The sequence below is a fragment of the Coregonus lavaretus genome, assembly GCF_964263955.1.
Source record: "Coregonus lavaretus genome assembly, chromosome: 6".
Taxonomy (NCBI): Eukaryota; Metazoa; Chordata; class Actinopteri; order Salmoniformes; family Salmonidae; genus Coregonus; species Coregonus lavaretus.
Window position 1 is genome coordinate 7,569,129 of NC_139993.1, and position 24,166 is coordinate 7,593,294.

At 44.1% G+C, this 24,166-nt stretch overlaps 1 protein-coding gene across 1 annotated transcript in view; it reads right to left on the reverse strand.

Moving 5' to 3' along the window:
- Nucleotides 1-24,166, reverse strand: part of LOC311130472 (putative helicase with zinc finger domain) — a 67,515-nt gene that overhangs the window by 18,056 nt on the left and 25,293 nt on the right. Inside the window, exons 15-26 of the mRNA XM_084163210.1 lie at nucleotides 23,854-23,955; nucleotides 22,585-22,763; nucleotides 19,599-19,717; nucleotides 16,054-16,199; nucleotides 15,170-15,317; nucleotides 13,849-14,032; nucleotides 12,647-12,875; nucleotides 8,786-9,071; nucleotides 3,765-3,816; nucleotides 2,244-2,431; nucleotides 227-449; nucleotides 44-126 (exon numbers count right to left, since the gene is read on the reverse strand). Coding sequence (XP_084019336.1) covers nucleotides 44-126; nucleotides 227-449; nucleotides 2,244-2,431; nucleotides 3,765-3,816; nucleotides 8,786-9,071; nucleotides 12,647-12,875; nucleotides 13,849-14,032; nucleotides 15,170-15,317; nucleotides 16,054-16,199; nucleotides 19,599-19,717; nucleotides 22,585-22,763; nucleotides 23,854-23,955 — 1,939 coding nt within the window. The remainder of the gene's footprint in view (nucleotides 1-43; nucleotides 127-226; nucleotides 450-2,243; nucleotides 2,432-3,764; nucleotides 3,817-8,785; nucleotides 9,072-12,646; nucleotides 12,876-13,848; nucleotides 14,033-15,169; nucleotides 15,318-16,053; nucleotides 16,200-19,598; nucleotides 19,718-22,584; nucleotides 22,764-23,853; nucleotides 23,956-24,166) is intronic.

The following is a 24,166-nucleotide window of genomic DNA, read 5'->3' on the forward strand; positions in this document are numbered from 1 at the left end:
TGCACCAACAGCGTGACTACAGAGCGAGTCAACAACAACGTACCTGTTTATCCTTCATCTCCGAGGCCTTCCTCTCTGGTGTCTGCAGCCGGCTCTGCTCGGACTTTGGACACCCGTCCATTTTACCTGAGGGGTTCAAAAATGCAGGTACCTTTTCAGCTACTGTGCTAAGACACAGTTTCTACCCATTTCCACAATCAAGTACTACAACTTATTTGCTACACACCGTTTCTGATGGAATCAGCCTGAAGCTCCTTGTCAGGACTGGTCTGCTGGCCCATGCCCAAGGGGGAGGGGTGTGTTACTCCGCCGTAGGGGATGGGCGAGCCCCGGTTCTGGGCCTGCAGCAGGTTCAGGTTATAGGCCATGGCCGCCTGGTGGCTCATGATGCGTGGGTCCATGGCAAAGCGGTTTTGGTAGCCGGGCCATGGCAACTGGATGGGGACAGACTGGACACCACATCAATACGAGTCAATATAAAATCAATGCACACACATCAATATATGTCAAATACAATATGCCTAGTCAGAGCATAGTGGATAGGGTTGACAGGAAGTAGGTTAGCTAATTCCAGTGGTTATATCGTAGTTCATTCAAAAATGTGGATTACAGCGCATTGTCCCTGTTTAATAAATTATAAAAATATCGGTAGACCCCAAAAAGTGCAAGTCTAGGTAACAGGTCATTCCTAAAAGAGTGATGTAGGTACCTAGGCAAATTTAGATAAAGGGTCTACGAAATTCTATTTTTCTCATGGACGTTCTAGTAAAATGCTTTAAGACACTTTACAACTGACAAGTTCCGACAAGAAAATACATATGCATGAGATACTGCGTTGAAAAGTGAATGTAGCTTGCCTTGATGCTTCGCACTGAATTACCATGTTAGATATTTTCAAATATAATATAGCCTAGACTAGTGTTCCCCCCTGATGTGCAGACTGTCTATGTGAAAAGCACAGTGGCTGATGCAGGTCGGAGGAAACAGACAGTGTATTAAAATATTTATCTGGTTATGAAAGGGAGAGCAGGTTGATGTTGGACTGCCACCCGTCAGGTCGGCTGGTGAGTGAAACATATCCCTTTATTTCAGTGGATGCAAATTGACTGACAACAGTGCGCAGAAATACATCATACAATGAACATTTAGAAAAAGGCAATTTTGAACAAAGCACATCCATCCATAATTTCCTCAAGAGGTAAAAAAAAAAAGGCATTGGTATGTGAAGGAATGGAGGCTCTCCAATTGTTTGCATGGTCATAGAATAAACTAATTTCTATATATTTGCATCTTCAAAAGAATGCTTACAAAAAAAGTACGCTAACAAATCCTCCTCAAATATTAAGAAAAATGGCCCTGAAAATAGTTAAATAATCCTGTTTGTTTCCCAAAATGATGAAATATTAGTGCAGCAAAGAACTGAAAAAAGGATGGCATCTATCTAACGAGAACATAATTTTCCAAACAGCCTTCCCCTCCGTGTGCCGACACAGCCATTTACCGTGTCAAATCATCCTCCTGATTAAAAACGCTAATTCTATCAGCCAAGTGCCATTATGGTTTAATGGGGAAATAAACAGCATAGATTGGTTTAGATGGAGAGTTAACTTTCTTTCCATTACTGTACGAGGAATAACAAGTGTGAAATCTTACACCGCGGGCCGAATTGAAAATATTCAGACTAACAGAAGTCATTATTCTCAATTAAAGTGATGTTCTTTGTCTTGTTTTCCAAGAAAGATGAGAGTAATGGAGACAGAGAGGGCCCAAACACAAAAGGAACATTTCGCAATCAAGCTTATGGGGATTTTGGCACTATTAGCGATCGTTACGCGCTGCTGAGTTTTCGTTAACAACTCGGCATAACACCACAGCCCAACTGACACGTCTGAATTAAATGCAGTATTGCATAAGGGGTCCCTGTTTTTTCCTCAACTGATTCATCATATTACACCCAAAAAGTATTATTGTTTTCTTTTAAACTCAAACAGTGCATTTAGACCAAGAACAAACACCAACAGAAGGATTTGTGTAAGTGAGTGAGTGTGTGTGTGTGTGTGCTAGTATACATATGCATAAGACTGTACGGTACACTGTAGGTTCTGCACACACATTTGACTCTTTCCTCAACACCGTCCAACTGACTCAAAGCAGTAGACTTCCAACAATTCATTCAAGCCAAAACCCACACATTGAGTCTTTCCTCAACAATAAACTACAATTCCCAGTAGCAGTATACTTACGGGCAGTGGCATGGACATGACCATGTTGCCCCCGTAGACGGCGGGCACGTAGAGGATGCTGGCGCCCGTGTGGGGGTCTATCCTCTGCACGGGACTGGGGGACTTGCCCATGCTGCCAGGTGTGCCCCCCAGGGGCGGCGAGAACGCCCGGATGGGGTTGCCCATCAACACTGCAGGGTTGGGTTGAACTGGAGAGGGTTGGGGGAGGAAGAGAAGAGAAGATAGCAAGTTAATATCTGCTAATAATGTGCAACTCCTAGAAGTAGAAGAGAATAGTAGAACAAAATATAAAAGTTAATATTTGCTAATGATTTGCTACTCCAAAAAGTGATATTCATTACAGCAGTGGCTAGTCTTGTAGCTAATCCTGAAGGATTTTATTATCTAGACCTAATCATTGTTTTGGTCTGTGTTATTTGTGCCTATGCAGATCAAGCCAATTTCCCCATGAGATAACGTTATTGTATTTCAAAACAATTGGTACTTCTTTGGCAATAAGATGTCTAAACTTTATATCGTATTATATTATTTTTCACAACAACAATTGCACCATGTTGGTCTTCAAGTGTAGACAGCTCCTATGATGATCTAGCTAGAAATAGATGTTTGTTTGTGCAGAATTCCTTGTCCCCCAGTCGAGGAGAAAGAACAGTTAACCTGCCTTCACGTCTTCCCAGACTACACCATATTATGACTTCATGCTGTGTTCTTATACTGCCACAGCAGCCTTGGGTCTAAAGCTCTGCAGTTGATGAGGGAGAGGGAGGGTGGGGGGACAGGATGGTGACGGAGAGTTCAGTTCTGTTGCGTGATGATGTTGACGATGACGGCAGTTATTACTGTGTTGATAGCAATAATAACATGTTATATGATGGTACTCCTGATACACCTCACTGTCCTCATCTTCACTCTTGCTCTCTGTCTAAAGTCATGGCACAATATACCTCCTTTCCCCTTCTATCCATCTCTCCCCTGTCCCCCTTGTGTTTTCTCCATACGGGGTGACTAGATTCATGGTGACAGCGCTCCTACACAGTAGGGTACATAATGATCCACGGTACAGCTCTCTAATTCTGAATCTTCACATCCCAGTGAAACATGAACCATTGAGAAGTGAACCCAGTCAATGGAAAATAAATAAATATGGTGTCCTTCCTGTATTATGACTAACAAAATAGGTATGTTTTGTAGAAGAGGGAAACACATTGAGTATGTTTGTGGAGAGATGGAAGTTTAAGACTGGGACAGTGCTTCACCTTCAAACTACATACAGCTAGAGTGTAGTGTTATTGACTTGCAGTTTGCATTGGCAATGTTTACCTTACACTACCAGTGGTAACTAACAGTGTTTAACCTTAGACAAACAGTTACCACTGTTAGTGTGTGTGTGTGTGTGTGTGTGTGTGTATGTGTTGTTTGTATTGGGATGTGTGTGGACCCCAGAAAGAGTATCCCAAAGGGGATGCAAATAGACAAGTCAACACTTAGATAATGGAGGGAAGAGAAGCAATGGACACTCACCAAATCCTTCAGGTGGGAAGTGCTCCGTGTGGTTTGCATGTTGCCCTTTCCCCTGGAAGAGAAGGAGAGAGGGAGGCATCCTTTAGAAAGCGCTGGAGCGAGAGAAGTCCATAGAAAAAGAGGGGGAGGGAAGGAGGGAGCAAGTGGAGGAGTGCGAGGCTCCCTATGTGAAGCGGCGGGCAGGCAGCGGTAACCGTAACATCCTCGTGGCCCACATATGTCACAATGGCTACACGGTTAACGCTTCCAGAACGCTTTAATTAGCCAACGCTGTTGAATCTAAATGGCAACAACAGTCTTAGAGGATAATGCATTCTGCTGCAGCTCTTGAAGAATATAAAATCCACTGTGTGGATTCATGAGGGAGGCAGCTATAGAACTCTAGGGCCAGGAGTTACACCTAATGCGACCTGACTAGAGAAAACGCCGGGGCGCTTTGCAATATCTTCTATACAAAAATGTAACTGATAGAACGAATAAGCAATGGGTCGAAACATTTTAAACATAATGCATTTGAGTTCTTAGCGAAAGTAGGCTTTCATGTGGCCAAGTCATGTGGGCAGAAATACTACTGGCCCTAAGATATCAAAACGCTGTAGGTTTCCTTACATTATTACTATATTAAAAGGAACGCATACATTATGCACGTTCTTCATTAGTTTCTCTGCTAATGAAACTGACACTGACTGGAGTAAGCAAACACACACACACACACACACAATACCCCATTTAGCTGACACTTTTATCCAAAGCAAATTAGACACACTCACACACCAATACATCTGCATAAAACAAGCAGGACCTTAATTCTCTCTCTCCATCTCTACTCTTCCATATACAGAGAATAAAGAGGCAATTCTGTGCCCCCAGGTTCCATTTTAACGCCCTCACAACATTGGGCCGTATCTATTTTCAGACAACAAAGTCTAACATTGACATTGATTGTTACGTGACCGACAACATGGAAGTTCTCGATCCAATTGACTTTAGGTGGCTTGTAACCGGTTGTATTATTGATGCACGGAGGAATGTACACAATAATCTACTTTAGCGTGTTTTAGCGTAGCCGAGCTGAGGCACGCAATCCCCCTAGAAGGTGGTGTTAACTGATAACACCTGACGTGAATTCCCTTGGGTGACGCGCCTCATGATGGGTTAGATGGCTGGTTTGGTTTCCCTTTATCGGTTTAGACACTCAGGTTATGCTTCTTGTAGCTGTGTTAAACTATTACAAGTGTGAGGTTAAAACAGGGAACTGTGGTTCAAACGAAGGGAAATAAACTGTAGTCAGGGACAGGGGTCAATTAGATGACAAGCCAGCCTATTCTTGGTGGTCCTCTGTAGCTCAGCTGGTAGAGCACGGCGCTTGTAACGCCAAGGTAGTGGGTTCGATCGCCGGGACCACCCATACACAAAAATGTATGCACGCATGACTGTAAGTCGCTTTGGATAAAAGCGTCTGCTAAATGGCATATTATTTATTTATTCAGCATATGATTTGAAATTAGTTGAGACCAATGATGTACAGTCTGGACCTATGATTGAGACCCCTCAATAGCGAATGTAGTAACTATTAGCCTAAAAGGTTAGAGAGTTGTCATTACGACTGATATTACAAGGCATAAGGGCTGGGTTATTTGTTAGGAGTTCAGTGACAACTACCTACAGCACACAAGAAATAAAAACGACCTTGGAAAATCCATCATAACATATGGAGGGCAAATGACTATGAACTTAAAAAGCAGTCGCTACCAAGTCGATATCGTACCTAATAGCATAGGTTGTCTTTGCATAATGCGTCTTGTCTTGCGACAAACAGGATATTCATAGATGTTTAAATAAAATATTTTCAGGGATGAGATATTGTAGTCGATAGATGTACTAGATCTAGATGTACCATATAAAAAATAAAAGATATATATATAAATAACAAAAAAACTAACAAAAACAATATATATATGAGCGATGTAATGTGTGTTAGGACTAGCAAAAACGGAAGTCAATAGTAAACCCTATCTTTTTAGATGTTACGTCTGTAGGAATATGAGGTGACTGTATCAAAGCCTCTCAATGTCACTCCTGCTAAGGCAACCTCTGTCACAGGTACAATACAGTTGCTAATGATAGCTCCATTGCATCTGCCAGGCATAGATTCTTCTAGGTCTATGCCAGGCCAGATGACCAGTACCACACAGCCAGAGAGGGAGATAGAGACGGAGCTGGAGGAGGACACCTTCAGACCAGGGGACGCCGGGTGATGGCAGCAGCATTTCCTGCTTGGCAGCCATATTGGGCCAGTGACATTGGGAGCTCGGAACGAGTCCACGCAAAGTGACAGCAATGTCAGATGTACCTGGAGGATGAATACTTGAGCAAGATGGGGCTCACACACACACACACACACACGGTTATCTGTCTGCTCATACAAGATGGCAAACGAACTTCGAAGACGTCCGACTGGGCACATGTTTCTCTGTATTACAGCAGTCTCTAGAATATGCTTTTATCAGAGGCCTTTCAACATATTGACATACAATAGATTATAGCAAGAAAACATACAGACATGCTTTGAGTGTCAACTGTAGCAGACGAGAGCTGAATATCCCAGTAAGGATTTGTGTGTGTGTGTGTGTGTGTGTGTGTGTGTGTGTGTGTGTGTCACCTGTGAGTATGTTTGTGCGCCTAGCTGTAAGTTGCCATTTGAGTATGTGTACTGTGTATACAAGAGTGTATGTATATGTGTTTGTGCATGTCATACCTGGCAGTAGGGGCTGGGCGATATGGCCAAAATACATCACAGTATTATTCTAATTTTTGACATTATGACGGTATTGGACGTTTCTGAATAATAAATGTTCTAGTGTATGGCAACAAATGAATTCCAAGTGGTTTTATTAGGCTCTCTCTTTTCCGATTGCTTTATACTGTTCAACCAAACCATCCCAAAATAATAGGCCAAAACTGACAGTGAAGTAGTCTTATTTGTATAACTTTTTAAAAGATTCAAACTCTGGTACTCGACCAATGGTTTTCCATTTGCATAGTTATTTGTTCAATTCCAGCATTTATCAATTTCTTAATTTCCTGCATTAATTTCCTCTATTTAGTCCCCCCACGTATTCTCGTCTTCAACTGCAGTTCTTACTTTCACCACTAGGGGCAGTCGGACGATTTCGTGGGGTCTGTACTCCCAAACTTGTTGACTGTTGTGCTTGCAAGTTAACTAGCAGTTCTCAGCTGTTAGCAGTTACAGGCGATAAAAACGGACGAATGCCATTATTTTTACGAGTCATTACTGAATAATTTCACGTTAGAAATCCAACATTAAAATAGCGTTATAGACTGTAGGGTAAAAATCCAAACCGGTCCACGAATGAATACCGGTATATTGTTTTTTATGGTTTACTGCCCAGACAATGGACCTTGCTACTGACCTTTCTGTATGGAGTAGTATTTTGAAAAGAGTAAAAGCCTGTAATCAACCCAATTTGTGTGTGTGTGCTCTTATGTGTGTTACCGTGTGTGTACACCCACGCAAGTGCGCACGACTGTGTGCACGTGCGTGTGATGTGGATATCCACCTCATTGGACCCAGTGGGGGATACAGGGGCTTGGCAGCTGTGGTGATTTAGTTAACCTTTACGCCAGTAGCGAGGACAGCAGAAAAACTGATTACATTTTCACAGGGGGAGACAATAAAAAAGACACTTGTGCAAACTCAAGTGGTTATTCTCTCCTTGTCGTTTCAAACCCACTTTCGAAAAGAAAACATGGTTTTGCGATAGTAATAAAAACTACCTAGAGGACTTACTTGAGAGGAAACTACTCTTGATGCAACCACAAAAAGTACAAAATGTTCTACCAATTACGTTGTATTTAATTGAAAATAAGATTCATTCCTTGAGCCCTAAAACCACTGAATATGTGAATTGTGAGTGTACTGTTGTACTACTACCAAGACTTAAAAACACTGATAGCCCGAGCCATGCATCCCTCTCATTAGGGCTATGACGGTCATGGAATTTTGGATGAAGGTTATTGGTCAGCCAAATGATTACATTCACATCCCCCCCACAAAAAAACGATATATATATATATATATCAAATGTATTTATAGAGCCTTTTTACAACAGCAGTTGTCACAGAAACGGAGCCTAAAACCCCAGAGAGCAAGCAATGCAGATGTAGAGGCACGGTGGCTAGAAAAACTCCCTAGAAAGGCAGGAACCTAAGAAGAAACCAAGAGAGGAATCAGGCTCTGAGGGGTGGCCAGTCCTATCCCCGCCCTCCTTTTATTTTGGTTATATATTTTTTTAGACTGACATTTTCTCCTCCGCTCTTGACTGCATGTGCTGCTGCAGGAAGGGGGCGTTGCCTAGGCAAAAAAAGACTTGTTTGCTACAACACCTTGATTGTTTCAAGTTTCATCATGTTGTAGAGTCCATGTTACAGCAGAAACGGACTCAAATGCACGAATGCCCGGCCGTCCTGTCTTCAATCAGCTGTTTGTTCCACACAAAAAAATATTTTACGGTTATGATGGTTATTTTATTTTCATGACGTCTTCATCCATAACCGTCGGTTCCACTGTTATAAGGTAACTGTGCCAGCCTCATCTTTCATCACCGTTCGCTTAATATACACAGTGTACAAAACATTAGGAACACCATCCCAATATTGAGTTGCACCCCCTTTTGCCATCAGAACAGCCTCAATTCATCGGGGCATGGACTCTACAAGGTGTCGAAAGCATTCCACAGGGACGCTGGCCCATGTTGACTCCAATGCTTCCCACAGTTGTGTCAAGCTGGCTGGATGTCCTTTGGGTGGTGGACCATTTTGATACACACAGGAAACTGTTGAGCGTGAAAAACCCAGCAGCGTTACAGTTCGTGACACACAAACCGGTGCAATCAAGACCTCAATGCACAGTCCCTCCAGCCTTCAGTATCCTAGTACACCTCCCATAGCCCCAGACCCAAGCTGCTCTGCCACCCCTACCCCAGTCTTAACCCACTTACCTTCGGGGGAGACTGCTGCTGCTGCTGCTGTTGCTGATGGGACCCAGGCTGCTTGGTGGCCGTGTGTCCCTGGGGGTGTGGGTGTTGGTGATGATGTTGATGTTGATGGGGGTGCTGGGCCGGCTGGGGCCGCAAGGCGCGGGGGATGAACTCGGGCGCCAGCGGGTTGAGCACGTATGTCTTCTTAAGCTCAAGGGCCTCCAGCTGGGCCTTGATCTGCTCAAAGGTGATGCCGTGCAGGCTGGCGTTCTCGTGGCAGATGGAGATGAACTTCTCCCAGAACTTTCTGTTAGAGGGGAGGAGAGGGGGTGATGTGAGTGGCATGGACATATATGGCCGTGTTCTCATAACATACACTTTATCTTGACTCTCAAGCACTCGGTTGCACATTCGCTCACATGCTGACTTAACAGTCATCTTTATTTCAAGAAAGGCACAGTGCACACACACACACACCTTCAGATTCTGAAGTCACGCCGATCACATCATTACGCTCTTTTTGTTTACAAAGCCCTGCTCAACAAACTTCCGACTTACCTAACATCACTGTTGAGATTTAAAATGACAAGTTATCAAAACCGTTCACAGGGTTGGTTAACTCTGGAGACTCTTTTAGGTAAATCAGCCTTTCATTTCCTTGCACCTTACATGTGGAATGATCTACAATACGCTTAAAAAATTGGAGGAATTGGTGCCTCTGGGGTATTTCAGGCTGTTGTTAGGGTGCCTTTTTACTGAAGAATGTCTGTTTTTTTATGATTGTGTTTTGCTTTTCGTGTATAATAATGTATTTTAATGTGTATATGAATGTGTAGTTTAATGTGTTTATTGTATTTTGATGTGTCTTGGGGTGATATACAGGGCTCATCTAGAAAAGACTGTCAAAATAAAAGGTTAAATAAAATAAAAAGTCAAATCTTGCACAGAATCTTCATGTGAAAGGCTCCTACTTTCATTATTTGATTATTAAACCACCCACTACTGTAGATATGACTCCAAATCATGTACTGTAGCATGAATGAATAAATCATGGTCCATTTAAAAGGCCTATTGTAGGCAGCAACACCAAAGCAAAATAAATGTCTTTAGTGGGGTTGGCATGTTCATAACAGCTCAGTTCTGACAAGTAGACTGTGTGTGTGTGTGTGTGTGTGTGTGTGTGTGTGTGTCTATGATTTGCATGTTTGTGTGTGTATGAGTGTATGCATGTGTATGGAAACACAACACAGCTTGCATAATGTCCGGGTGAACAAAAATGTATGGTAATTATTTAGATTTGCATATTAACTACGGAACCTGCGACCGAGGGAAAATAAGCTGTCAGCCCTTTAAGGAACAGAGACAGGCCCCTATTCACAACTGTCCCCTCTGTGGCATTACATCATCAAAATGAGACAGGTCCCTATTCACAAGAGTCCCGTCCATCATCACAATGCGACAGCTACAGGTGCTTTAAAATGACAGCATACTCATCGCAAATCCAACGAGAAATATTCAAAGAAGGGGTCAGAGTTTGTGACTTGAAAATGACTGCATCAAGAGTAGACGTCTCTATGAAAAAGCATCAGCCAGATGCAAGCTTGCGAGATTCACTCTAATCCCTAACTTCGGGTCAGTGCCCATTTCAACAATTTAGGGAGTAAATTGAAAAATACTTATAGAATATGAATGGTATTGAATGTACATTTCTATGAATCCCTAGCTTTACTCTGAAAGCAAATGCAAGGCTTTTGTGCTGGTATCAAATTGAGGGCACCCCACAATTATGGCTGGTGTGGTACAGTGCTCTTGTCTCACAGAGCTATGACTCCAGTGACAATGTGCATCTTCCTTCCTTATAGTAGCTGGATGGGAGGTAGATGTTTGTATGTGTTATATAACTGATCTGCAGTGACTTGTGAAGGCTATTTTTGTTAATCAGGTGTCAATAAGGCGGTCTGAGTGCATCCCCCCCCGTTAAACCACCCCCACCCCATTGCTATCCCTTCTCCTCCGATTACCCACGTTTAAGGCATCGCTTCAATGACCCACATCAAGCCCACATGGGCAGCATGGACGGAGACTACATCACAATCTGTTCATTCGGAATTTGAAGTCCAAATAGATGGAGAATTGTACACAATCAGTAAAACAAATGTGAATTGGTAACTTCACTGCCCTTACGCTCAGTTTATTGTTTATTCGATGTGCATTTATCAAGCGTGGACTGTATTCCACACATCAGTCACAAAAGACAATGTGGATCACGTCAGCAATAACAGAAGCGTCTAAAAAGATCAAGAGAGATCATGATATACTTGGTGACATCTTTCACTGTGGAGGGGTATGTGTAAATAGAACTGCTATGGCCTCTCTCTGTAGTCGGGCTGCTTAACCTTTGTGGCTACCCGCTGGTTTATCTGACAGGCACAGCAGAGTGGTGTGTGTGTGTGTGTGTGTGTGTGTGTGTGTGTGTGTGTGTGTGTGTGTGTCCGTCCAGCGCCGTGTTCTTACCAACATGGGGGGTGTGACATATCGAAAATGAGTCAACATCCCAATCATCTCTCCCTCTCTCTTTCATACTCCTCCTTCCCACCCTCCATGTGCGTGTTTGAGTGCGAGTGTGTATGCAAGTCATGCGCGTATGTACTGTGCAGCCTACTCTATGGTGTCACGACCAGCCCACTTGTCTGTTCTTCTTAAAAAGGTGACAGTTTGATGTTGGGGGTGCCCCCCTCTCCAGGCATTAAGACAGTCCATCTAAACAGAGCATCTTCCTCGTTAGCTCCATTGATTTTCCGTCGGTTACATTGTTATAAGGTTTTCTAAACAACTGCCGCAGCCGGATGCCACAATTGGCTGACGCTCAACAGTTGCCATGGCGACGAGAGAGAGGGACTGCAGCTGGGGCTCAGCGAGCGCCGTGGGGGTGTTGTTTGTGTGCGTTTGTGTGTTTGCAGTGGGGAATGGGGTAGCAGAATATGTGCCCCAGCCCTAAAGATGTTTTGAGTATGGGAGAAATATTTGGACGTAATCAACACAGAACTAGGCAAAGTGTCGGTTTTGGCTTAATTCCATTCAGGGAAGAAATTAGAAGTCCTTAGATTACAAATAGCTGCACCAAATTCAATACCCCCCCTCATATTTCAGTTCCATTGGAGAAAAACTAATTTCCTAAAATATGGTTTCTGAGAGTAATGCTCCCTTGCCCCACCCCTCCTACAATATGAGAACATTATCAAAACAAACACCCCAGAAACAGAGCACATTGCTCATGTCAATGGCTCTGTCAAGGCCTGGCGCTATGATGTCATCCTAAGCTGACACTCCACGGGCGTGCATTGGAGAGGGCTTGGGGAGGGTGTGTGAATGTGTGTGTGTATGTGGTAGGGGTAGAGCGGGCCTGCCTGGCAGGGAGACATGCCCCCACTGTGCTACTTCTTCCTGCACAGCTGGCACACTGACTGTGCCCCTTCCCCACCCTCTCTCACACACACACACACACACACACACACACACACACACACACACACACTGCAACATATTTACAGTGAGCCTTCAGAACATGTAATGGAACGTGAAAACAGCAAGATTTCAAACCCAGTCAAGTGCAATACTTCGATGACTAGGACGCGACCAGGGGAAACTCCAGGCCCTGTTTGAATACTATAAAAACACACCCATCCTTCCACCATCCCTTGGAGTAATCACTGCTCTAACACAAATTGATAGGTGTAAGCAACAGCTCTACCGTATAGCTTTCACCAATCCAGCCATGTCAGAGCAGGGATTTCTTCAAGGAAGGGAGCAGGGAAGGATTCATTTCAGTATTCTAACAGGGCCCTAACCCATAAGAACACGTCCTGGTTGGTTTTTTCATACCTGCAGCGGCCCACCGAGCAGAGCGCTATGGGGTCTCCCACCACGGCCACCAGGGACTGGGCGCGAGTGATGGCCGTGTTGAGCAGCTTGTAGTTGGACAGGAAGCCGTAGTCCAGGTCCTCCGTCGAGTCCTCCACCATCTGCTCCTTGCGCTTGATGGCCGTCTGTTTGTGCTTGCACGTGTGTCGCGTGCGTACAGTGCTCAGGAAGAGCACCCGGAACTGCTTCCCTGAAGAGGTTTGAGAGGTACATACAAGGTCAGTTTAGACTTTCGTTTTCAGCCAATGAGCAGCTAGTGAGTAGAATGGCAAAGGTTATTAGGTAATGAATTGCATTCATACAATGCTTTTTCATTAGGTCACTAAGCGCTACTGGTCATATTCAGCGTGCTTTCGTGGATATGAATCTCATCGAAACATAATGACTAATTCATTACATTATAATAATTATATGATCCAAGTACCTCGACCCAGCGCTGACATCATTCATGACCCAAAATACGATCCAATTACTGCAGAAATGATTCATGATAAAGCATATGCGTTTGGCAATCCAGAAAAACAAAACACTAGTCACACTCTCTCAAACTCCAGGTAGTGTGTGTGTACTGTACACCAACACCACATTGAGAAACACAGAGACAGCTGTGTGTTGTGAGATCCGTCCTGATCGCTGCATCTTCTCCTTAATGAGAGAGTTAATGAGCTGGAAGCAGCAGCGTATGGCTGTGTGAGAGTGTGTTGCCAGTGGGAGCGTTAGCCTCGTCCCGGAGACGAGAGGAGCTGCTAGCTGGGTGATGAGAGACAGACTGTGTTAGGAGAGAGGATGTGAAGTGCTGCTGCCAACTCCCCCGGCCCACATCTCACACACTATCACTGAAAGACTGAGAGTCACACTTTAAAATCGCTGCCGTCTTAGAATGTCAAAACAGAATTTAAATTGGAGAAAAAAAAGTTCCACAGTAAAAGTCCCGCAAATGCTTCATCAGTGTATGAGTAGTATGATTTGATCTTCACTATTCCATTGTGATTGCGGTATTGAAATTGTTATTCTATTTGATAGCAAATATGGGCCAAATGTCTGGCTGTGCCATGGGTTACAGTGGAACGTAGTGTCATAAGTTAATTTAAATAATCATTGTTTATTTATTGATCCATTGTAAGGCAATGGATCAATAAATATTCAAAAAGTATTCTTCTCACCTTGGACGTTGAGCACCCTCTCGACGCTGACCTCGTGCATCCTCTTCTTTCGGAGCTCGGCGCGAATGCGGAATACCTGGTCGGCGTAGGGCGATACCACGCCGATGCTGCCCTCGTCCAGCTTGCCCCACGCCACCGGCCACTTCTTACGCATCTCCTCCACCCGCTCCACGATCTCAAACACCTCGAGTAACACAGGAAGGAGAGACTGGTTACAAGTGCCAGTGTTTCTCATAGATCATGTCCAAAAACTGGCATCTTCTCTGGGGTGACATTTCCCCTAGGTACAGATCTAGGATCAGCTTCCCCTCCCCAATACTAGCCTTAACCATAAGTGGGGGAAATGCAAAACTGACCCAAGATCAGCGGCTAGGGGCAATTTCACCCTACTCCTCACTGACTACAAGGTGGCACGCTTTTTCATGGACCTTCGAGCTGGATAGAAACATTTGTCCTGGAAGGCAGGGTGTCCGTGTTGCCTCCAAACAAAAACCTTTTCATCCTCCATAGGTGTCAATTGAAACATTACAAGCTCAACGCAGGGGACATCAGTACATTTTAATCAACTTGTTGCCACTTTTTATGAGTCGTCAAAGTACTTAACCAGGGCCTAAAACCCCCAAAGAGTAAGCAGAACTAAAGAGACGGTGGAAATGACTGCTGCACAAGGGGCCTTTTCAGCCAATGACGGGAAAAAACTAGGAGAATCCAGCGCAGACGTCACATCAGCAGACATACAACAGGACACACACACTTAATCAAGGCAACCTAAACCTATGAGATTATGCTAATGTCCCGAGCCATTTGACACAGGTGCGGTATCGTCAAAGGGAGGTAGGGTAATTCCTGTGGCGTCTATGACAGGTTGGCGCAGCGCTGTGATGGGAGCAGATCCAATTTAATTGGGCAGCTTCTGTCAAGCTTCTGTCAGCTGGGTTCATGGGTCAACTTGGCGAGTTTCCCCTCAGATCTAGGAGAGGCACCTCTGACTGTCAAACTCAGTCCCTGGAGTGCCTGGTTTAAATGCTGGCCTTTCACAAGGAATTAGCGTTTAGTGCCGGGTATTTTCCAAATACATGTCTGGTTGTGAAGCTCAGTAAATAATATGAGGCACAAGTAATACATTACAGTAATGTTGGCTGCATGGGGTGTGTTTTGTCTGTGTGTGCATTTCAACTCGATTCCTTTGAATGATTCACCATTTAAATTTCACCATGAACGCACTAATTCAATCAACATTCAATTCACCATGAACGCACTAATTCAATTCAATCAATACAGTCCTAAGTCAGTGGTGTACAGGGAACTAAATGGTTTATACCTCGGCGTTGTTGTAGTAGGCCGTGCTGTTTTTCTCCTGGACGTCCTCGCCGCGCGCTGTGAAGAAGGTCAGCGGGTAGAAGTCCTTGTGAGACGGCTGCTTCCCGCTGGCCATCAGTTTCCCGTCGTAGAACAGCTCTGACGTGTAGCTGAAGGTAGGGAGGGTGGGAGACTTAACATCAGTGGGTCTTCACAAATGTCACAGTTGCAACAGGCGTCAGCTGAGAAAGGCATGGTTGCATGGGCGTGCATTGAATACGGATACGGTTGCGTGCATTGCGGCTATTCTTCGACAATTGTGCCATCTGTTTGGATAGTTTTCCATTCCATACGGTCCTCGCCGTTCCTAATGACTTTCGAGATTCTTGTAAAGAAATCTGCATTCACAATGTTCTCCAAATGTAAATGTGTGTGAGTGAAAAGCATTTGAACATCTCAACTATATAAAATACAAAAACCACTTTAAAGTGGAGTAACCACTTCAAAACACATTGCGTGGTTACTGCTTTCATAAGCCACCACTTAAAACTTTCAGCATCCCCATCTGAGAATTGTTTAACACTGTGGTCATGGGACTCCGAGTGTACATTGGGCTTTTATGTATGTCAATAGCCAAGAGGGACTGTCAACTCAGTCAAGTCTTCTGCCTGCATAAAACCTCCCATTTGTAAACGATGTTGCAGAGGCGGGGTCAAATTCTATTTATTTAACAAATCAATATCGATATAATATCGTTAAAAATATTGCGATATGTAACGATCAATTCCCCCCCCCCCCTTCACTATTGCTGAGTGTTTATTCATGATGCGCTGACTGCACTCACCACCTCCTCCCCATCCTTCCCCTCCCACCCCCTCTTGGCGGCGTGATAGAGTTCACACCTACCTGATGATAGCTTCGTGGGAGCGGTAGTTTTCACAGAGCAGGATGCGGCAGGGGAACTCGGCTGGGTAGTGCTCGTACAGCCGGTCCAACAGCGACACATGCAGGTTCCGCTCTCGAGAAAACTCGCTGTACACAAACGGACTGAGCTGGAGGGAGGGAACGGGGAAAAGAGAGAGATGGAGGTAGAGAAGTGAAAATATGTAAAAATGTATGCACACATGACTAAGTCGCTTTGGATAAAAGCGACTGCTAAATGGCATATTATTATTATTATTATTATTAAGTGAGGGCAACCCTTAAACATTTGAGTAAAATGCATCTTGAGTAACATACTCAATTTATTTTTCGTTTGTTTCATTTCAATTCAACAGGGATGTGCAGGTGACGATATAGCCTGACTGGAGTTTTGTATTTTCTGTATTTGTAGTCAATAAAACTGGAACTGTAAATGTTTAGTGGCAATATCTAATCTACTTTTGGTTTCAGATAATGTCCATTTGGCTTATGGAACAGACCGTCTTGCCGTACTCAAAAGACAACTTCCTCGACAGCTCATGTCACGTAGTCTGTGTACATAACAATGCTCCAAATCAATGAGTTCCCTTCCAACCAAATCTAAATAAAATCAAATGTACCTGTGTCTCCAAAACCAAAGATGCCAGTATCTTATCATCAGTCGCTACATTTTTGCAGAGATGTGGCGCCATTAGCGTGATTTGTCAAGTTTCAAGTTTTATTAGTCGTATGTACAGGATACACATGGTATATAAACACTGTCCAACTAAATGCTTACTTGCAGGTTCCTTCGACAATGCCACAATAAGAAATAATAAAATAGTTAAAGTTAGCATAACACGTTGAGGTGCTCCGAAAAAAAAAACATCCTCAACAGCACCTTTGATTAAGATACGCTAAAGACACACAAACCCCCCCATTAGCAATTACCTCTAATCTGACACAGGCTAAACTACAGTGAGGGAAAAAAGTATTTGATCCCCTGCTGATTTTGTACGTTTGCCCACTGACAAAGAAATGATCAGTCTATAATTTCAATGGTAGGTTTATTTGAACAGTGAGAGACAGAATAACAACAAAATAATCCAGAGAAACGCATGTCAAAAATGTTATAAATTGATTTGCATTTAAATGAGGGAAATAAGTATTTGACCCCCTCTCAATCAGAAAGATTTCTGGCTCCCAGGTGTCTTTTATACAGGTAATGAGCTGAGATTAGGAGCACACTCTTAAAGGGAGTGCTCCTAATCTCATTTTGTTACCTGTATAAAAAGACACCAGTCCACAGAAGCAATCAATCAATCATATTCCAAACTCTCCACCATGGCCAAGACCAAAGAGCTCTCCAAGGATGTCAGGGACAAGATTGTAGACCTACACAAGGCTGGAATGGGCTACAAGACCATCGCCAAGCAGCTTGGTGAGAAGGTGACAACAGTTGGTGCGATTATTCGCAAATGGAAGAAACACAAAATAACTGTCAATCTCCCTTGGCCTGGGGCTCCATGCAAGATCTCACCTTGTAGAGTTGCAATGATCATGAGAACGGTGAGGAATCAGCCCAGAACTACACGGGAGGATCTTGTCAATGATCTCAAGGCAGCTGGGACCATAGTCACCAAGAAAACAATTGGTAACACGCTACGCCATGAAGGACTGAAATCCTGCAGCGCCCGCAAGGTCCCCTTGCTCAAGAAAGCACATATACAGGCCCGTCTGAAGTTTGCCAATGAACATCTGAATGATTCAGAGGAGAACTGGGTGAAAGTGTTGTGGTCAGATGAGACCAAAATCGAGCTCTTTGGCATCAACTCAACTCGCCGTGTTTGGAGGAGGAGGAATGCTGCCTATGACCCCAAGAACACCATCCTCACCGTCAAACATGGAGGTGGAAACATTATGCTTTGGGGGTGTTTTTCTGCTAAGGGGACAGGACAACTTCACCGCATCAAAGGGACGATGGACGGGGCCATGTACCGTCAAATCTTGGGTGAGAACCTCCTTCCCTCAGCCAGGGCATTGAAAATGGGTCGTGGATGGGTATTCTAGCATGACAATGACCCAAAACACATGGCCAAGGCAACAAAGGAGTGGCTCAAGAAGAAGCACATTAAGGTCCTGGAGTGGCCTAGCCAGTCTCCAGACCTTAATCCCATAGAAAATCTGTGGAGGGAGCTGAAGGTTAGAGTTGCCAAACGTCAGCCTCGAAACCTTAATGACTTGGAGAAGATCTGCAAAGAGGAGTGGGACAAAATCCCTCCTGAGATGTGTGCAAACCTGGTGGCCAACTACAAGAAACGTCTGACCTCTATGATTGCCTACAAGGGTTTTGCCACCAAGTAAAGTCATGTTTTGCAGAGGGGTCAAATACGCATTAAAATGCAAATCAATTTATAACAGTTTTGACATGCGTTTTCTTGATGTTTTTGTTGTTATTCTGTCTCTCACTGTTCAAATAAACCTACCATTAAAATTATAGACTGATCATTTTTTTGTCAGTGGGCAAACGTACAAAATCAGCAGGGGATCAAATACTATTTTCCCCTCACTGTAGATTGTTTTGTGTTTGTGGTAATTTAGCTCCAGGTTGAACCTCCCAGTCTCTCAGGGGAAAAGTTCTGCCAGGCTTTTAAAGAGGCACACACAGTGAATAGAAGACCTGAAGTCAATAGAAGCCGAGGACCTTCATACACTATTCTCAGCCTACTTCGTTCAGCCGAGAGACAAAACAACATCCCATAATGAACAGTGATAACAGACAGAATAGGAGAGGGGCAAAGAAATCCTCCTTGGCAACAGACACGCAGCGTACAGACAAAGTGCAACAGATTAAGATGTAGAGGGAGAGAGAAAGAGAGAGAGAGAGGTAGACAGAAAGAGAGCGAGACAGAGAGAGAGCACAAGAGAGAAAGAAAGCGACAGAGGAGAGGCAGGAGAGGAGAATTGAGCATTTTTCGAGGCATTGTTCCTTCTGAGAGAGGTCGCAAGAAGGAGTAGAGAAAGAATTAAAACCGTTATGGCATGGTTAAACTCCCGCCAGGTGTATTTATCTACTGCCCACTCTTAATCCTTTCCTGTCGCACTCAATAAACACAATGTTCAGAACACAAAAAGAAACGGAAATAAGAGGAGTGTTCCACAAAGCTTGACTGACAGGGGGAGTTTACTTTAGTTTGCCTCGTCTGACTGGACTATGAAAGGTAAACATGCTCTCTCTGCCAAGTTCTTTCTTTCCTCAGTCTGTTTCACTCACGGCCAATGTGAAGTTAGCCACAGGCTAACGACGGAGTCCAAAGCACATGGAAATGTAAAGGACTTGGGGGATACACTGGTTTTTATTTGCTAGCTTGGCAAAGGACTACAGAACTCGGAGTTCATTTGCATGAGAGAATATGAGTAATGCCCAAGTTTTTCCACTACATGACCTGACCAAGAAAAACTCAAGGCCCTAAAAAGGAGTAACAGTGAGTTCGTTTCAAAAGGTCAGAGTTTGTTTAAACCAATGACATCATCCTAAACCGCAGTTTTACCTGCATGTGGTCCCCAGCCAGCACGATGCGGGTGCTTTTGCTGGCAAGCGCGAAAGGCATGATGGTCTCACACTCCATGGCCTGGGCTGCCTCGTCCAATAGGATGTGAGAGAAGAGCCCTGCGGAGACACAAGAACACAATAAACCATTTCAGTCACAGCACCGTTAGAGGACCCATTAATTACCATGAGGTGAGGATTCATTAGGCTCCTTGAAACAAATGGTGCACGGGTCATTGCAAGCTAGCAAGGTCAAGACATCAGCAATGCATTGGTCTGTGGTGCTTATGGTGGATGCTATTAGTAATACACAATGACACTTGTAACATCACAACCTCATTGGATAATGATTGATTTGATATTGTGTGGTACAGATCTGCTATGTATACTTTTCCAGTTTGGTCCTTTTGGATCGGGGTCCAACGTTCCGATGTGTTGGTCTTAGTCGTTACTAGCGCATTGTCCTTTCAATATTAAAATTGACAAACATGAACTCTCTAACCCCAAATAAACTATGACGAACGCTCTCATTTACTCTTCGTTCTGTAAACTTGTAGGCTTTACTTTCGATGCGCTTATTGTTCCAGCTCTTATTTTGTGTCTTGCCTGTCTGGTTTTGTGATTGCATCAACTAAACAAAAAAAACACATTGGAGCAAAAATGTTTATCTTCTGCCCCCTCTCTATCCATCTTCAACAGTAGCCGTTTGAAAGGGTTTGAGCGGTGGTATCCCTGATTTAAAATACTCAAAACCCTGCTCAGCCCATGAGGAGAAGGTTATGTACAGACAGTTAGTTTCTCGTTTCTTGTCCGTCTGGCTTTGCGATTGAGTCGACAGCAAAAACAAACAAATACACAGAAGAAAAAAAGATAAATGCGGGCTTTTCTTCTGCCCCATCTCTTTCTCTCCCTCAACTTCAGACAGCAGCCCCTATACACACTAAAGCTGGTATTGCAGACGTTTGAAAGGGATCGAGCGCTGTCGGCACATGAGGATGAAACGGCATAGTAGAGGACTGTCGGAGCAGAGCAGGCAGGGAGAGGTGGAAGAAACAACCACCATACAGCCGGGTCCAAACGCCTCACCATTTCCACAGGACAAGTGGAGACATACAGTATGATGGTGGAGAAACGGATCAATCGAGGCCGTTGGAGGGTTTTCGTGGATTTTTCTTGAACTTTTGGTACTAGCATACTTCAGAATTTTTAAAAAACGGACAGGAGTGGAATGCATTCATGTTCTGTATAGTCCAAGGTCATATTACAATATTTATCTTTACAACAAAATCTTTTGCAAAATGCACGACAAAGTTTGTATTCATGTTGAGCGTTGGAACTGCTGTTGCACTTGAGCAAGAGACAAAATATAAAGCACATTCTACCATCTATTGTAGTAGGGTTATTTGCATATAGCACCCTGTATGTCAGTTAAGAGACTACAAAGACACCAAAGTACCATAACTTCACCTCCCATTGTCATATGAGTCATTATTAACAACATGCACTATAGGTGACCTCTAACCCCAGCCAAAGGTGAAGCTAGCACTACCGCTCCCTGCTGCTCCACCCTCATAAATATGTAATGCAGCGCATAACGCATAGGAATGATGTACAATGATAATTACATATGGGTCTGTAGTGTACCTCGAGGCTTGCCGTAAAAGAGGGAAGTAAGGCAGGTTCTGTTCTGTTTATGAGCGGGGGCAGGTGGATATGAAGGGGGGGGGGGGGGGGCTATAAATGCCTTTCGGGGCCGTCCAGAAACCAGGGGCCAAATTGCATTTCCATACCCGCTATCCATCATATGACTAACGATGGCCGTGGAATTTGGCCTGAACTGGGGGATTAAGGAGCGCACTGGGGGGGTGCGGTGGTGTTAGGAGGTAGACTATTTAGGAGTCAAATGTAGTTCTAGGAGACAAATGTAATTCTCTCGGTCATCTCACACATACACAGACAAACCACAGGCTGCCAAAAGCCTGGCCCATAGAGAAGAGGAGATGGAAAAGCCAAAACAAAAAAAGATAAGAGCCAAAGCAACCTGTTCGACATGTGTACAGGATTTGTGATTTGTCATCACTACAAAGGTGTGTGAGGGGCTCCCAATTGCCTCATTTGTCGGCGGTTTTAATCAACGGCGAGCGTGGGAGATAGATGAAACGCAAGGGGGGGGGGAGGGGCCTAATAATGTAAAGCGCATTGGAAACAGGCAGATGGTGTTCCTAAGCAACAGACAAAGCCCTCCGCTGACACATTAGAGACGGTTATTAGCTCGCTGCTGACAAATTGGTTTTTGTTTCCACCGTCTTTTTTACTCCTTAAAATGACTTCTTTCCTCTCTCTGCCATGCAGTCTCCTGGCGTTACGGGGAAGGCGTGGCGGCTGATCAAAAGACGCGTTGGGGCGGGTTTGAGATGTGTGATGTAGCTACATCTCGGTAGGTGGGTGTTGGGATCGTTTAACGGCCCTGTTGTCATTCTGTTGACTTTATGAGCTTGTTAAAACTGCTTGTTAAATGCATAACATTTGCATGTAGCCTAAGCAGTCTTAACAAGCAGTTTGCAGTTGCACCGCTCACTTGGGTTCATTTAAAGGCTTTTATAGTATGTTCCTAGCTATACAGCTCCTTGTATCAAATAGTTATAGCACCAGTGTATGCTATGTTTGCTATGTGCTACATTAGCTGTGTGTTCCATGTTGATTAATGTGGCTATACAGCTCAATGTATCAAGTCATTGTAGCACCAGTATATGCTACCTTATCTATGTGTTACGTTAGCGGTGTATGCTATGTTATCTGCGTATGCTAGGTTATCTGTGTATTCCTATTATGTTAGCAGTTAGCAATCCAAGCACCAGTACAGTATATGCTACTACATTAGCCATATGTGCTACGTTAAGCAGTTAGCAAACCAAGCACCTGTGTATGCTACGTAAGCTGTGTATGCTACATGAGTGGATATGCTATGTCAGCGGTTAGCCACTCACCTGGCTCCAGGTCCAGCTGGCAGAGGTACTGGGAGGTGCTGAGGGTGACCACCACCACGCGGTGCCGGAGGATGTCCTCCCTCTCGGGCATCTGGAAAGTGTACTGTGTGTTAGAGATCAAACAGTACTGCTGCACCAACGGGTGGACAGTCTTCACCCAGCGGTTCCTGAAGTATACCCTGGGGGTAGAGAGAGAGAGGACACAGTGGGATGGTTAATTCCAGACAAACTGGGCTGACAAATCAACAGCAACAGATACATATTAACATAGAGAAGTATCCATTTACTGGTTTTAATACGATGGGATTATTTATTTTACATTTCTATTACTCTACTTGCAATTGACAAGTAGACACACAAATCAGCAACATCGACTTTTTATACTTTTAGCATTTTGCAACTGTCCTGACATTTTCATATCACTCCATTGGTTGTATCGTCTCATTCCTTATGGGGTTTTGTGCCTCGACAGGATTTAGCTGACCTAAAGAACTGTCTGTGTATCGCCTTAAGCATGTACACGTATGGCCTTCTCACTTGGCTAAGCACACAAAGCCCCGGGAGAAATTGGCTGATCGCCCAATTACATGGCGATTACAATGGGATTCCCAAACACAGCCCTTGGTATCAGGCCATCAGTCAAGTGTAACAAGTCATTTGTTCCCCCTGCAGGGCCTTCACTGCCACATAGAGTCTGGCTAGAAGTCAGGGATACATTTTTATTTTGTTGGGGGGCTGGATTACAGTTACTGTGATTAGAAGTCACTGAAGCAGTAGTCGAGGGAAGGAGATGGAGTGTAGGGGAGAAAGGGAGGAATATAGGCGTCTGCATGTCACAGCTGCTGTGTTGTGGGGCCAGGACACATCTCCTCAGAAAGATTGAGGTCTGCCAAGCTCACAGCCATAAGGCAACCGCTGTTCCGTTCCACTGCACCTCTAACCTCAATGATGTGGATGGATCAATCTGATCATTGGTTTTGACTGCGATTCCATGCGACTATGAGTGGATTTGGGTTTGTTGATGTCTCAGGCAGCAGTGAGAACTGAATGCCCGAAAGCACACTGTTCACAAGAGGTGGGGATTGATTTCAGGCGGCAGACATGTTCCTTTAAAGATGTGTAAGCAATGAACTCTCAAGGTTGGGTACTGGTACAGCAAAAAATGATGAATATCTTGGAATAAAGCAAGTATTGCATTGTATTGTTTCTTATGAGGGTCTCAGTGTTCTGAAGAGGTGCTGCCCTTGTAGAGCGTTTGTAGACCCTTACCTGAGAGGTCTTGCATGCGCGTTGCCAGCTTCTACATATGGATGAAGGTAGTCCTTTATGTACAGGTCAGCCGCACTGTTGGAATGGGTGCAAATGAGGACCCTGCAGAAAAAAAATAGGGGACAAATGTGTCAGGACTTAAGAAGAAAAACGGCAGGCCTTAATAATAAAGACAAGTAGGTATGTCAGAGAATCATTGACTAGAAGTGACATAACACCTACTGTTTCTACTTTGAGGCAATACTGACAATTCTAGGACATTCATTTAAGTGAATATGTTAACACATCCCTTAAACAGCGTTGCAGGAACGTT